At 41.3% G+C, this 14082-nt stretch overlaps 1 protein-coding gene across 2 annotated transcripts; it reads left to right on the top strand.

The window, feature by feature from the left end:
* Window positions 1-459: 459 nt before the first annotated feature.
* Window positions 460-13088, top strand: poldip2 (polymerase (DNA-directed), delta interacting protein 2). 2 transcript variants are annotated; one of them, XM_084351977.1, is made up of 11 exons: window positions 460-684; window positions 7280-7361; window positions 7658-7755; window positions 7856-7955; window positions 8790-8865; window positions 9471-9578; window positions 9996-10132; window positions 10333-10359; window positions 10502-10627; window positions 11406-11485; window positions 11622-13088. In XM_084351977.1, exons 1-11 carry the CDS (start codon window positions 500-502, stop codon window positions 11734-11736), a joined length of 1134 nt encoding a protein of 377 aa, XP_084208103.1. In that variant the 5' UTR covers window positions 460-499; the 3' UTR covers window positions 11737-13088. The 2 variants fall into 2 exon arrangements, with proteins under 2 accessions (XP_084208103.1, XP_084208104.1); XM_084351978.1 differs by having other exon boundaries at window positions 462-684; window positions 7286-7361.
* The last annotated feature ends 994 nt before the right edge of the window (window positions 13089-14082 follow it).

Here is a 14082-nt window from a genome sequence, read left to right as displayed (position 1 = left end):
CTGCGCATTTTTGACAAAGGTTCAAACTCATGAATTATTTTATAAATTAATAATGTTAATGATGATGATATTTATTATTTATTTATTATTCAAATCAAATGCTGTTTGTTACAGTACACGTGAGCTGCTTTGTTGCGTTCAATGGCTCCTCATAAGTGCTTTAAACCGAGTCTGGTATTCTAACAACTCCGCGTGTCGCATCAGTATTTAATTATCTTCTATGCAATAGTCAGAAGAATTTTAACTATTAGGTTCAAGATGTTATCCTACTTTCTTAATTATAACTAATCACATCTGACTTTTCCACACCATTAAGGTTGGTGCGATTAAAAAATGGCACTGCAAGATAATAATAATAACAATAATGACAGCAAATATCTTGCTTTGTTGTTTTATTAACATTTAGTTCTCGTATGTACGACTCTCCAGTCGTTCCCTGAACGCAGCATCTGCAGCCCGTTGTAAATGCGTGTGTGTTAAGCCTACCAGGCCTGGAAAGATGGCGGCGTGCGCATTACGCCGAGGTCTATTGAGCACTGTCAGTAAATACAACAAGAAACACACACAGAGAATACTGAGTGTCGTTGACAGCAGCAGCGTGTTCGAGGTGAACAGACCACGGTTACAATGCCGAGCTTGTGGACTAGCCGGCGGTGTTCAGCAGCGGAGGTTCATGTCGTCACGGTAAGAGACCCAGCCAGTGTCCTCCCCCATCAATGCTAAAATGCTAAAGACTTTAGCTAACTTAAGTACGAGCTCCTCAAGATGGCACCGTAAAGCCACCGGCCCCGTTATTGTTGAGTGGACAGATGACTCGAGACGGTGCCTGCGTTATGGGCATAATGTGCAGTCATCAACATTAGTCAACAATCAGCAGCAGAAAGTGAAAAAAGTACAGTTGCCCTCTGCTGATTATCAGCTAGCGAGGTAACTAGCCAGCATGGGTTGAGCAACACCTGATTCAGTCTGATTTGACTGCCTCTAACCTGCTGAGTCAATACACGTTGAATCACACAGTTAAATAAAAGTTAATAACCACCGTGGAAGACTCCTCATTAAATGGTTTGGCGTGTTAAAGAAAGATTAACATTGGCAGCATGATTATAAAAAGTGATGCAACAATCTGTATCTTAGCTGACATACTTGTGTTGTGTAAATCTGCATCTGATCTGATATGTGCTAAATGAATCCGTTGTTGGTTGAACAGATGTACTTTTTGATAAGAAGTTTATGTTGTAGGATCGAAGATTTAATGCTGGATCACTTATTGTTTACCTAGCACCTATTACACTTTTGGTCCTGATAAAAGCTGAGTAACAATTTAGTAACTCTGTTTACTCTTAAATTAATTAAATTAAATCAATTATTATTAAATCTGTCAATAATTGGCATCAAATTCAGCAAAGCCTACATCTCTCAGTGATGTCTGCTTAGTGCATCATTCAGTTGAAAGTATTGGCTCTTCCGTCAACAGAGACACTTCCTCTGCATATTCAGATCAGTGCATTTCAAAATGAAGTTCTCATTCGCAAAAGCAATTTGAAAATGGTTTAGAATGTTTTAATGAACAGGACAAAAACTGAGGCAATAGTTGAGGCTTTTTACATAAGCTTTTTGTCTGTACTGTTGTAGGCCAAGGTTTCTTCCACATGTGATATCTTTCTGCAAGGTCACCCAGATTTAGGACTATGGAGCTGGCAGGGTTTAGCCTGAGGCAAATAATGTGGACATTCGTGTTCACACATACAGCTCCTCCAGGTGAACTCTGGATAAATCCAGAGTTACAGTGCATGTGTAAAAGGGGCTCTAGTAATATCCTGTGTCACTAAAAGTGCAATAGTCTTTCTGTCTATGGTGCTGCTTAGGATTGCAAAAGTCTGAGATAACCCTGTGTACATGTGTTCACATGTGCACACACAAAATGACTGCCATGTTTTCCAGCAGCAGCCTCAACCACACAATATATAGTTAAGATGGGACTCAACCACACAGACCAGACAGTATATAGTTAAGATAGGACTCTCGGGTGATGATAATTTTAAAACAAGACAATGATTATCTGGTCTCTCAGTCAACGTTTAGTTACAAGTCAGGACTAATAGGCTACAAAATTAAAAGCAATAGGTTGATATTGACTATTGACTATACCTCATAGGCTTGTGTTAACATTGTATAGCCAGAACTGTGTAGTAGAGTAAATTGTGAGGACTGGACTAATCACCAGCTAGCAGAGCCAAAGCTTAGTGTTATATTTGATTATTTTCTACATTTTATATTTTCCTTAATTTCTCACTCATGGTCATGTTATTTATGAGAGCCTCCTAAATTTTCTCTCAAAGTGCACCGGATTGCCTTTAACTTTAAAATGGGCAAAATTTTCCTTGGAAATGCCCCGGGAGCTTGCTAGAGGGGCCGAGGTCCACCCCCCCAAAGTCTCTCAAAATCCTGTGGGAAACACGGCTTAACCTGTTGTGTCAGGTTATTGTGTACAATTAGCACAACTCATGTTTACCCATGTAATTTCCTGTATAAACGAAGACCACCATGACCAGGCAGGGTGTTTTTGCTTCACTCTGCCTGGATATGTCATCAGAGCTTACAGTTATAGTGTTATCATTAGTAATATGGTAACAATCATATTGACTCGCACTACCGATGATAATGTAATAATTTAGCCAAGACAATTGCTCTAAAGAAGATGTAATGTTGCACCAGTATATGCACATCCCGTTCTCACTCACACAAGACAGCACACCTGTCAGTGAATAGCATGATTTTATATACTCCGATACAGTGGATGGCGGTGTTTTTTGTTAGTCCACCGGTAAAACCAATGAAGAAGAAGAGGAGGAGGAGTATTTAACGCTTTTGGCTTGACAGGAACTTCCTCTGCAAAGAAGACGGCTTGCCTCATCGTCAAGATCAAGCCCCCAGGAAGAGTGCCAGGCCTTGAAACCAGTTTTTTGTGGTGGCCAAACTGTGTAATTACATCGTCACGTGATGAACTGGGGCCCAAAAAGACTTTTTCCCATAAGCTGACATTGTGAAAGACACGCCTCACAACCCTCACGAAATGACTCGTTTTACTGTCAAAATTTTAGCCATTCTGTCCAATAAAATTTGGAAAGTCTAGAAGAGCTGCACGATTAAATTATTTTATCCCCGTTGAAGTTAGCTTGACACTTAACTGGAAGTTAGCCAGCTCGGTCGGCGGAAGTCTCGAGTGTGCATGCTCTATAGACGGGTTTCTTGTGTACAAACAATACTAGGTGCGCGCGCAACCAGGGGGCAAAAGACTGCTTCGGAGTGAACTGATATCAATGTAGATGCCGTATTGTTTGTAAGTTCTCCCTGACACAATTGCAATAAAATGTCATTTCATTGAAAGATCGCTTTGTCTTTCATTGCATCACAAATCAGAAAAACACTTGCTGAAATGTCCGTGAATTTCACTCAACTTACCAGGTTGTGACGGTTGTTTTGGATGTCTACAATATCAGGAGCAGAGTGTTAATGTTAGTGAACGCTAACAAAGTCAAAGTAAAAATGTTTATGACGAGGCTACTTTACGGCCTGCCAACATTTAGAAAGAAAAAAACCCCGCCAATATCGGTAGATACTTTACACTACAGGTCTGACAGCTCGCTAGCTAGGTCTTGACAAAGATGGCTCAGTCCAATTATATCAACAGCCTCAGCAGCTCAGACTGCACCGATTACCTGAACAAACTGGTCTTCAGTACTGGTGAGAAATTACCAGACCCATAAAATATTCCGAGTGAGGAATGGATTTCAGATATGTCCAAATGGCCAGCTATTATATGGCCCGACATATACAATTATCTAATTGAGAAGCCTAGTGTGTACACTAAGGACAGTTTGCGTACAAATCTTTAGATGCGTATAATTATGTACTTTGTGGTCATGTGCAAAACTTAAAATTTTATGACACAAGTTCAGGGTTTTGCGCTTTGAGGGCAGGTGTCCTGCCCAGCCAGAGACGGGGAGTAAAGGCAAAACCTTATGATGCCTGGGTGTACGTGCACTGGACCCATAATCTTCTTCTTCTCTTGGCAAAAGGATGAGATCCCCTCGGGATATTAAACAGTTTCCATCCATCCTTTTGCCGATTCGTGCAGTTTACAGCACAACAGCTCCTTGTCATTTTATTTCTCCGCTGACTTCACTGGTAAACAAATGAGACATGTTCCGCTTTCTGCCCCCTGGCTGCGCGCGCATATGTGCGATGACGTTTCACAGAAACCCGTCTATAGGCAGCCGTTTGTCTTGCATGCTGCATTAGGGCCCGCTTGGGCCGTGTTTGGCCAGCCTTCTCATCACTTTGTCGGCTGTGGTCACTGAGAGCTCCCAGTACCCAGGCTTCCTTAAAGTTTTAAGATGATCTTTATAGGCTAAACTGGGACAGTTAAGCCAGTCTTCCTGCTGAGACGTTCAAGTTTCAAGCAGCCTTCATTTTTCAGAGCTCTGGTGTGAACCACGGGGCAGAGTGGGTGAAGTTCATCGCTGCATGCTTTGTTTGAGGCAAAATAGTTAAGTGTGTCTGAGAGGAGGACATTGTACATAGAGACCAGGTTGTCTGTTGATGCATTAGTGTAGTCCAGAGTTTTGAGGTTTCTGCACGTGATAGTTCGAGAGACACAGAGTCGACATGAGGCGGCAGGGATTGTGGGATTGAAAAAGATGGCCTTATGATCAGTGATTGCTAAATCGATGCCATGTGGATTGGAGGGAGAAATGCAAGTTGAGCAGACAAGGTCCGGTATATGACCTTTAGTGTGAGTGGGGAAATTAACATGCTGACAAAATTTAAATGAATGGAGTAGGTTTATGGACTTGACAGCAAATGAAGAATGTTCAGAATCCACATGAATAATAATGCTTCAAAGATAAATAGTCATTTGGCATTTGGTAGCTGCCAAGTTTCAGTTAGACATAAGAAGCTCAAAAATTACAGAATTGGCCAGGTCCAGTGTAGTAGTAGTGGCACTTGCTTCCCCAGCGACCTCGGGTTGCTCCTCCTGCTGTATCGGTGGTACTCCCACGATCAGCTCATCTCTCCTCTGGAGCTCTGCCTTCAGGCGTTGAATATTATATTGTTACTATGAGTAGGCAAGATTGCAGTACACACACAACGCCATGATAGCTTTTTTCCAGTCCCGTGTAACTTCTAAACAGCACGAATGTTGAAACGGAAGACTTAACAGTTAAAAGGTGACAGTTAAGATGTGCACATTCTGATGAATTCTCTTTGTCATATCTCCTGTTTTATTAGTGTCATTGCCAACCTTTTACCTGCCATGATGCCAGCTCAGTGGCATGATGACCTGCCTTCACTCCTCCAGCACAGGTGGAAAACATGGATAGTTGGATAGTTCCTGTGCTTACTGGCAGGGCAAGTTGTTGACCAGGGCTAGCTATTGGCGGAGTATCAGAGTTTACACTTGGTTGGTTATATTTAGCTGACCACACAGTGTATTGACTTTCCTCAGGTTGTTGCAGTGGTAGAAAAGGAACAGAAGAACTCATGTTAAAAATGTGTTGAGGCACTGTGAAGGCAATCTATGGTATGTACAGTGCAGTGAAAACATCATCAAATTCCTAAGATTTTTGCATAATTTACTGAGATCTACATTGTACTTTTGTGCACTTGGATATTTTTCTTTGCTGAAAGTCAAAGCTGCTTTGTTGTCATGCTACTAGCATGCTGGTTCAAGTTGTGATCGTTTGTCCACATTGACGGATTACAAATGATGGTCAACAACCAGGATGGCATATCATTAAGGTGTGTTTTTTTTAAACTGGGGTGCAAGACCAACCCGAGTGATCACAAGTGAAACATAGCACTACACAGAGAAATGTCTATTGTGTACCCTCTGTAGCATTTGGCCATACTAAATAGCATGCTCCACTACTGACCTGTTGTACTCTGCCTCTGATCTCCAGGTCATCCCTCTCCCTCAGTAGGTTGTGTTTGTGTTGTATGTGTTTATGGTGCACAATGCCAAACTGAGTGAATACACATGACACATTGCATGACACTCTAGTCCAATGTATGTGATTGGAACAGCCTGTGGTCATTCACTGCCGCAGCCAAAACGGACTACCCTCATTAAAATGAATGGCAGTAAAAGAAGAAGACTGCTAGCAAGCAAATTTGGATGTAAAGAATGTACCTTTGAAAATATTTGCTTTGCTTAACAAAATTTGTCAACTTTTCACTGTGTTTGTCTGTTTGTCTGCTTGTTCAAAAGGTTAAGGTTTAGGACAAGACGTGTGTTCATGATTGTAAGTTAAATAAGGAGATATTAGCAGAAAAGCTAATGTCCTTGATGTTCAGAGTCTATGGCTCTTGTGTTGTGATGCAAAACTAGGGAGCACCATTATGAAACAAAAGAAATATGAAGCCAAAAGGGAGAAATGTATTTTGGTGTCTGTTTTTTTTTCTCCCCCAAAGTGAGGACAAGTGATTCACAGAGCAGCTGTAGCAGACCAAAAAATACAGTTTGACATCAGCTAGACTTTCCCCATAATTCTCATTGTGAAAACAGGTTACCTTAAGATTATTCTTGTGCAATACACACATGATCAAAAAGTAACCTGAAACCAACCTCCTGTGTAATATTAAATCCCTCTGTGCATATATCCACCTCATTAATCCCCACTCTTCATCTCTGTTGTGAAGATTAGCTTTGCAGGGAGCGCACAAGTATGCGTGCTCTTTATTTGAAGTGACCAGCTGTTGTTGTCAGTGGTAATATGTACTGTAAGTCTGTGTGTGTGTGTGTGTGTGTGTGTGTGTGTGTGTGTGTGTGTGTGTGTGATTGCCATGACATGGAAATTAGGTCAAATAATATTCCTGTTTGTTGACATCTGACAAGTGGAGGTGTTTTATTCAATCTTGGCAAAGTTGTCATTGAGATTACGACTTAAGGGAAGGAGAGAGGCTGAAGAGAGGCAACAGGATTTTCCCTCCTGTGTGGATGACTGTAAATCATCTCTGTAGGAGGAAACATCCTGCGTCTTCTCTCCACAGCTGTGAGATTTCCTGTTGAGGCTCCTCAGGGATTTATGGGCTATTGGTGTTTGTCCATTAATGATGTTGTTTTCATTTGTATCCCCATGTTTTGAATACAAACCTGTATGTTAGTGTATGATATGTTTTTCCTATAATCTCACACACACACACACACACACACACACACACACGCACACACACATAGGAGGATGTAGTGTGTAATGGTGTTGCCTGTTTGTGGCAGGAACAGGCCTGAGGGGAAGATTTTGGAGACAGTTGGAGTGTTTGAGGCTGTGAAGCAGCATGGCAAATATGAAACAGGACAGGTAAGACACACACGCACACACACACACACACACACACACACACACTTTCTCTCTTCAAAAAAGTAATTCAAGTCCATTTTTGATGTTATTTTTGAATATTTACCTACTGTTCTGTGTTTGACTATCTGGTTTGTTTTTAAGCGTTGTTAAATCAGTTGCTTGTATTGTTATGACAGCACATTAGCTTTATACTGTCAAGTAACTGTAATCCCATCTTATATTTGCCTTTTTAAACATCCTCCAGAAATAATCTCACAGCATCTCATCCCATTTCTCGCTGTTGTTGCTCTCCTCAGCTGTTTCTCCACAGTGTGTTTGGCTACAGAGGCATCGTCTTGTTTCCCTGGCATGCTCGACTGTATGACAGAGATATCACCCCTCCCATGTCTGACAGGTAAAGCTCCATCTCTAGCTGCAGACTGCACCAAACAGGCTCTCATTGGCATGGTTTGTGGGTGAGATTTATATAACTGAGATCCTTTTCTTTCTTTCAGCAAACCTGAGCCCCCAGGAGCCCACGGTTCCAAGGAGGTGAAGGGGAAGACCCACACCTACTACCAAGTCCTGATTGACACCAGGGACTGCCCTCACATAGTGAGTCATTATGTTTTTTGCCTTTAGGACCACCAAAACAATCCAACGCCAAACAATTGTTTTATAGTTGTAGTATGAATATGCATATATTTTAAATGCAGGTAAACCTGCTAAAAATAGGCGATTGACTCCTTTCCCACTGCCAGTAGAGTCAGTAGTTTGCTTTTCTAATTTTTCCTGGTGTGTCACGTTTGAACTCACGAAACATGATGGAATAGCAGAGAAGAGTAGAAAGCGGCAGATCATATACCTCATCAGACTACATCCAGGTGACGCCAAACAACACAGTATTTTCTAGAGCTGATGATGGAAGTTGCTGAGGAGTGAAACATCCTTCTTATTTCTGTCGAGTGGTGTTCATATGCAGTACCAATCAGATACTGACATGGAGGCCAGTGCCAATGTTACAGTGGGTACATTTTTGCATGTTTTACTTCAGTCTCTCTTTCAAACTCAATGCGAATGAACAATGTTTGAGTGTTGAGCATTGCTTGAACGTAGATGGATCGAAAAGTATTTACGTGTAAACATCCTTTACTTCTACACCCAGCAAAGCATCACTCCATTAAAGGGCCAAAAATATGCGTTTCTATTACTGGTTATCAGAGCTGGAGCCAATACATACCTGTGACTACTGCAGAGTCATTTGACACGGGAATGGATGTGGATTGCACCCTTTCCCTTTGAAGACAAAACCCAGATGTTGTTGGGTGTTTGTTGTTTTTTGGGAAATATTATAGGGCGACAAAAGCACCACTGTGGTAGAATCTGACTGTGGTATTTCATTAGTGTGTGAGTCACCAGATGTGTGATGGTTTGTATTGTGTTTCACAGTCTCAGAGGTCCCAAACGGAGGCAGTGACGTTTCTGGCCAACCATGATGACAGCAGAGCGCTGTACGCCATCCCAGGTATCCATATGCAGACTGGTCAGGATACACTGGCTTTGGATTGGTCACTGACATACTGATCACATGATATCATTGATGGGACCTATATATTTCATTTCTCATGGTTTTTAATGGGGCTTTCCTTTCAGACAAAGCACTCTGATTCTGATTTCTTAAAGAGGTCAAGTGTGAATATTAGTTAGTTAATATTTGACTCTGATCCCAGTACATCTTAGCTGAGTTTGATCATTGTCAGCAGCAGTTAAGCTTCCATAGAACAGTGGCTCCCAAAGTGGGTTCTGGAGACGCCCAGAGCCCCCTGAGGTGGTTCCAACGGGATCCCCAACATTACTTTACTATAATTCAATCCACAGGTAACACAGTGACTATATTTACGACTATTTTGGTCACGTGTTTCATACACTTTCTAAAATGATACCTCTAAAAGCAAAATTTTTCAGATGGGGCAAATTATTATAAAATGCGGATCATGGTCTAATTTTTGTCAGTTTAGGTGTCCTTTACATAAAGAACTTTCGGAACCACTGCCATACAACATACAACTTCCCATTTTAGGGATCTCTGTCTCATCCACATGTGAGAGCTTGTCTGTTTCTTCCCTTCAGGTCTGGATTATGTGAGCCATGAAGACATCCTGCCCTATAATTCGACAGAGCAGGCACCCATCCAGCACGAGCTGTTTGAGCGCTTCCTCATGTACAACCCTGCCAAATGTAAACACACTTCTACTGTCCCAAGTTCAACTTTCATCATTGTTCTTAACTCAGACCTTTTCCAGTGCCCAGAGCTTATCTTCAGTTCCTACCACAATGAACATATAGTGAACATATTTCATCAAATTATTTTTACTAACATTATATCAAGTGGTCATAACATAAATAATGCGTCTGTGTAAAGATGACATCATCTAGTTCTTGCCTGCAGTTAATGCAAGTTTAGGTGTTATTCATTTTTTTTCATCTTCATAGTGAGTTCTAGTATCATCATGTATTTCCCTCATATACAGCAATTGATGTGTAGTTTCACCTTTGATTCAGATCCGCTGTAGACATTGACATTAACCAGTGACACTGTAGAAGTAACAGAAGAAGTTGTTTCAGTAAATATTTGTGTTTTGTCCTCGCCTGTAGCTCCTCCATTCACAGCCAGAGATACTCTGAAGGCGTGGCAGGAGAAGAACCACCCCTGGCTGGAGCTGTCAGACGTCCACAGAGAGACCACCGAGAACATCCGAGTCACCGTCATCCCCTTCTACATGGGCATGAGGGTAAGTGACCAGCATGAATCAGCATGATGCCTCTGAAACCTGCGCAGCCTGTTGTAATACCAGTGTGAAGGTTGACTACATGTCATTGGCGTTATTTTGGGCCTGCCAGTCAAAAACGAGGCATGTAAGCTTCTTGGAGCCTTTTTCAGTTTTCTCTGTAGTCTTTTGAAATACTAATGGGAATTCTGTCTTGTTCTCAGGAGGCCCAGAACTCCCATGTTTACTGGGTGAGTAGCATATTCTCTTGTTTTCTGTGGGGTACATCATGTGGAGTTAGTCCACCAGCTATAAGTCAGGTGCTGGTATATTTCATGCTGAGCATTAAGCTTGTCTGTGGCTGCAGACTCAGTGTGTGTTGTTTTCCTGCAGTGGCGGTACTGTATCCGCCTGGAGAACATGGGCAACGAGGTGGTTCAACTGAGAGAGAGGCACTGGAGGATCTTCAGCCTGTCAGGAACCCTTGAGACAGTCCGAGGACGAGGAGTCGTAGGCAGGGTTAGTACAACAAGCACACACAAATTCTGTATCCAAGACTGCAACCTTCTGGAGACGGTGTCACTTCCCCTTTTTTCCCAGTGTAAGATGATTTTTTTTTTTTACATTTTTAACATCTTTAAATATCCCAAACTTAACAGAAAACACAAAAATACAGTTGAAAAGTTGTTAATGGGTCCCAAATCTATGCTGCATACTAAATATAGTATACAGTCGTAGCAGTTACTGTACAATAATTTCAATATACATCTGCATATATATCAACAGAAAACAATAGAATGCATGTGTTGTCAGATGTGACTCCAAACATCATAAAGAGACACCCAAATGTTTTTTTCTTCAGATTGAATACGTATACTTATACTACTTTTTTTTTTTTTTGTAGTTGTTTCACCTAGAGATCTAGTAAGATACTGTATTTCTTTCTGTGAGCTACTAGTCCATTTCATTTGTGCATTGCATTGTGAGAGAATAGTATGCATCAACAGCACCCTCAGAAGTGTAACGTATGCTTTTAGTCACTTTTCAAGTGTGAACACGCCATTTACTCAAAACCCGGTTAAGATCAGTACGTAGTCTGGACACAATGGTCGTTTTCATGTGGTCCCAGAGCAGCTGCGTTGTAAACACAACTGATGTAGCTATACAGATGATGTGTTTCAGCACAGATGTGATAAGAATACAAAGATCACATCAATAATTAGTAAAGCAAACTCTGACCAATTAATGTCTTGCACTTTGCTTTTGTGTAACCTTGTCACATGGTACTCTGTCACAGGAGCCAGTGTTGTCAAAAGAACAGCCAGCCTTTCAGTACAGCAGCCATGTGTCTCTACAAGCCCCCAGTGGTCATATGTGGTGAGTTTGCTCAGTCTTTCATCAGTCACATGCCATCTCTGCTACATATTCTACTATATAGTACAACTAAAGGATTGGACTTGTGTACAATATTCACAGCTTGCAATAATGAACTTGTTCTATTATTTGTGCTCAGGGGGACTTTCCGTATTGAAAGGACTGACGGCTCCCACTTCGATGTCCGCATTCCTCCTTTCTCCCTGGAGAGCAACAAAGACGACAAGGCACCCCCCGCTGGCTACACATTCTAACTGCGAGTAATCGCTTCCCACCTGTGCTGTCCCGAACACACCGTCAGTCCTGGTCCAGTCTGGGTGTCTAGAATTGTCCTCCCCCTGTAACATTGACTTAGCCTTCAGCATAAGATTTATGAGGTTATGCAAAGGAAAAATATAACATTGTCAAGATCATCCAATACAGGCCCACTTTGCCCTTTTCCTGCCAGAGTGCACTCAACAGCAACATGTCACTGATTAAATCATTTGGGTAGAAACTGATCGGCTGTCCTGTGCATCTTCACTCATGGTGTACTTAAAGAGACATGCACGTTCTAGTGGCAGAGAGCACTGGAAGGAAATAGGGAGGTGAGTTAATGTTGCCTAGCTGAGCTGGACTTGTTGTGCATCCAGTAAGCTGAAATAGTGTTTAAATTGTTTTTATAGTGTGAGAGTTTCCTGCAGAACTTCATACTGGGGCCTCAGTTGGATACTTCCAATCACTAGTAAGCCATCACTTCTACTACATGTTACAAACTCATCCTTAGTCTTGTTTGAATTATGAAAACATGACACATGACTTTTATCCTGGAACTTATTTTACTGTCATGTTTTTTTTATTCTAATGCTACCTGTGTCACACCTGTGGGGGAGAGGGAAATCAGATTGACTTCTAGGCGGGTTGAAGTGCAGTAACAGTGCAGTATTTATGTTTTACTGTTTTACAACATTGAAGAACAGTGGATGGCATTGGGGTCTTTTGAAACCCAACTGAAAAAAAGACTCTTTAGTGTCAATTAAACAAAATCCCTAAAAATGAGGAAATATAACAATGATTATTATATTCAGCTCCTTCATGTCATTATTTATTAGATGCACCTCGGCAGCAATTATAACCTTCTACAGTCTATCTGAAGAAGTCTCCACCAGCTTTGTACATCTGGACCCTGCAATTCTTCCACATTTTAGTGTAAAACAGCTGTCTGTCATGTTGCAGTTTTCCTGCTACCCTTCGGGATCAAACCTATCCTCTTCCTGCTGCAGACAGGTGTCCCATAGCATGATGCTGCCACCACCAGACTTCATGCCAAGTTCACATAATATGGGATGTTGATGTAGGGATGTATGGTGGGTGTTTGTTTTGTCTTCATGATGCCATCAACACCAGAAAAGACAGAAAGCAGCTGTCGAACCCTCTAGTTACAGATGTATTTAACCCTTAAAAAACGTGTTACTTACCCGATCTCTATTCAAATGATAATGCTGCTTATAAAAACAGTTAAAACTCCCTCAATTATTTTAGGTGTGACATTTTGAAGGGAGTGAACACTTACAAGATTTTTTTGTATAATTTATAAAATGTATACTTAATAAAAGTTTTGATGAGATCTGGTTCCTCTCTGTGTGAAAAACGTGTAACTTCATCCACTGTGATTTAATGTTGTAAAAGATCAAACTAAATAAGTCAGGGGGAATGAATATTTTTAAAAAGCAGTGAACTGTGACTTGACTGCCCAAAAAGAACTCCTCTGCTGGAGAGGAGGTGAGGGTCGGGTCTTACTTGTCTTTGAATAAGAAAAGCAGCACACCATTAAGTAATTAAACCAAGCTGTCGGCAGCCAGTGTAGGGGGGTGTGTGTGCGCGTGTGTGTGCGTGCATGCGTGCGTGCCTGTGAAATGTAGTCTGCTGTGTGTAAAAACAAGAACGAAGTCTTCATCCTACACACACATGCTGGATGTGTTTCATTAAGGCTGACTGAAAGCTCTGACAAGAAAAGTTATGAGCCTAAAATTTATTCAGTAAAGTAAGGAAATGAGAAACTAACATCTTCCTCTGGAGCAACTATGATGGTTGAAATGCTACACTGTAAATAGAGATGTAATTAAAGGCTAAACAAATAAATCTACCTTTTGAAAAGTACAATGTGACATTTCGTGTGCAAGTTTCTATATTCTGCATGTACATGTAGCTGTCGGTTTTAGACATGCCCCTGCATAGTAAACATCTCTGGTAGGACTCCACAAGTTGACCAACACCTCAAAGCTTTGCAACAACTACTTGAAGAGTGAAGAAGACCATGGAGTCCTGACTGTCATGGAGCTTCCTCCACAGTCACCTGAACTCAATCCGATTGAACATATATGGGGACCCTTGAAGGCTGAGAAAGCCGAGCATTCTGGGACATCACAAGAGGTTTTGACTGTGAAATCGTGCTGGGATAAAACAAGTCATCAGGTTTTACACAAACTTTTAGAGTCCATGCCAGCTCCAGTGTCATTAAAGCAAAAGGTCAACATACCAAATACTAATATATTCTGACATTCATGGACATTTTTCAAATATTCAACTTTTCACTAAAATTGTAGCACTGATGTTATCAT

Source organism: Pagrus pagrus (assembly GCF_965226575.1).
Source record: "Pagrus pagrus genome assembly, chromosome: 4".
Taxonomy (NCBI): Eukaryota; Metazoa; Chordata; class Actinopteri; order Spariformes; family Sparidae; genus Pagrus; species Pagrus pagrus.
The sequence above is the reverse complement of the archived record's forward strand: the minus strand, read 5'-3'. Positions and strand labels throughout refer to the sequence as shown.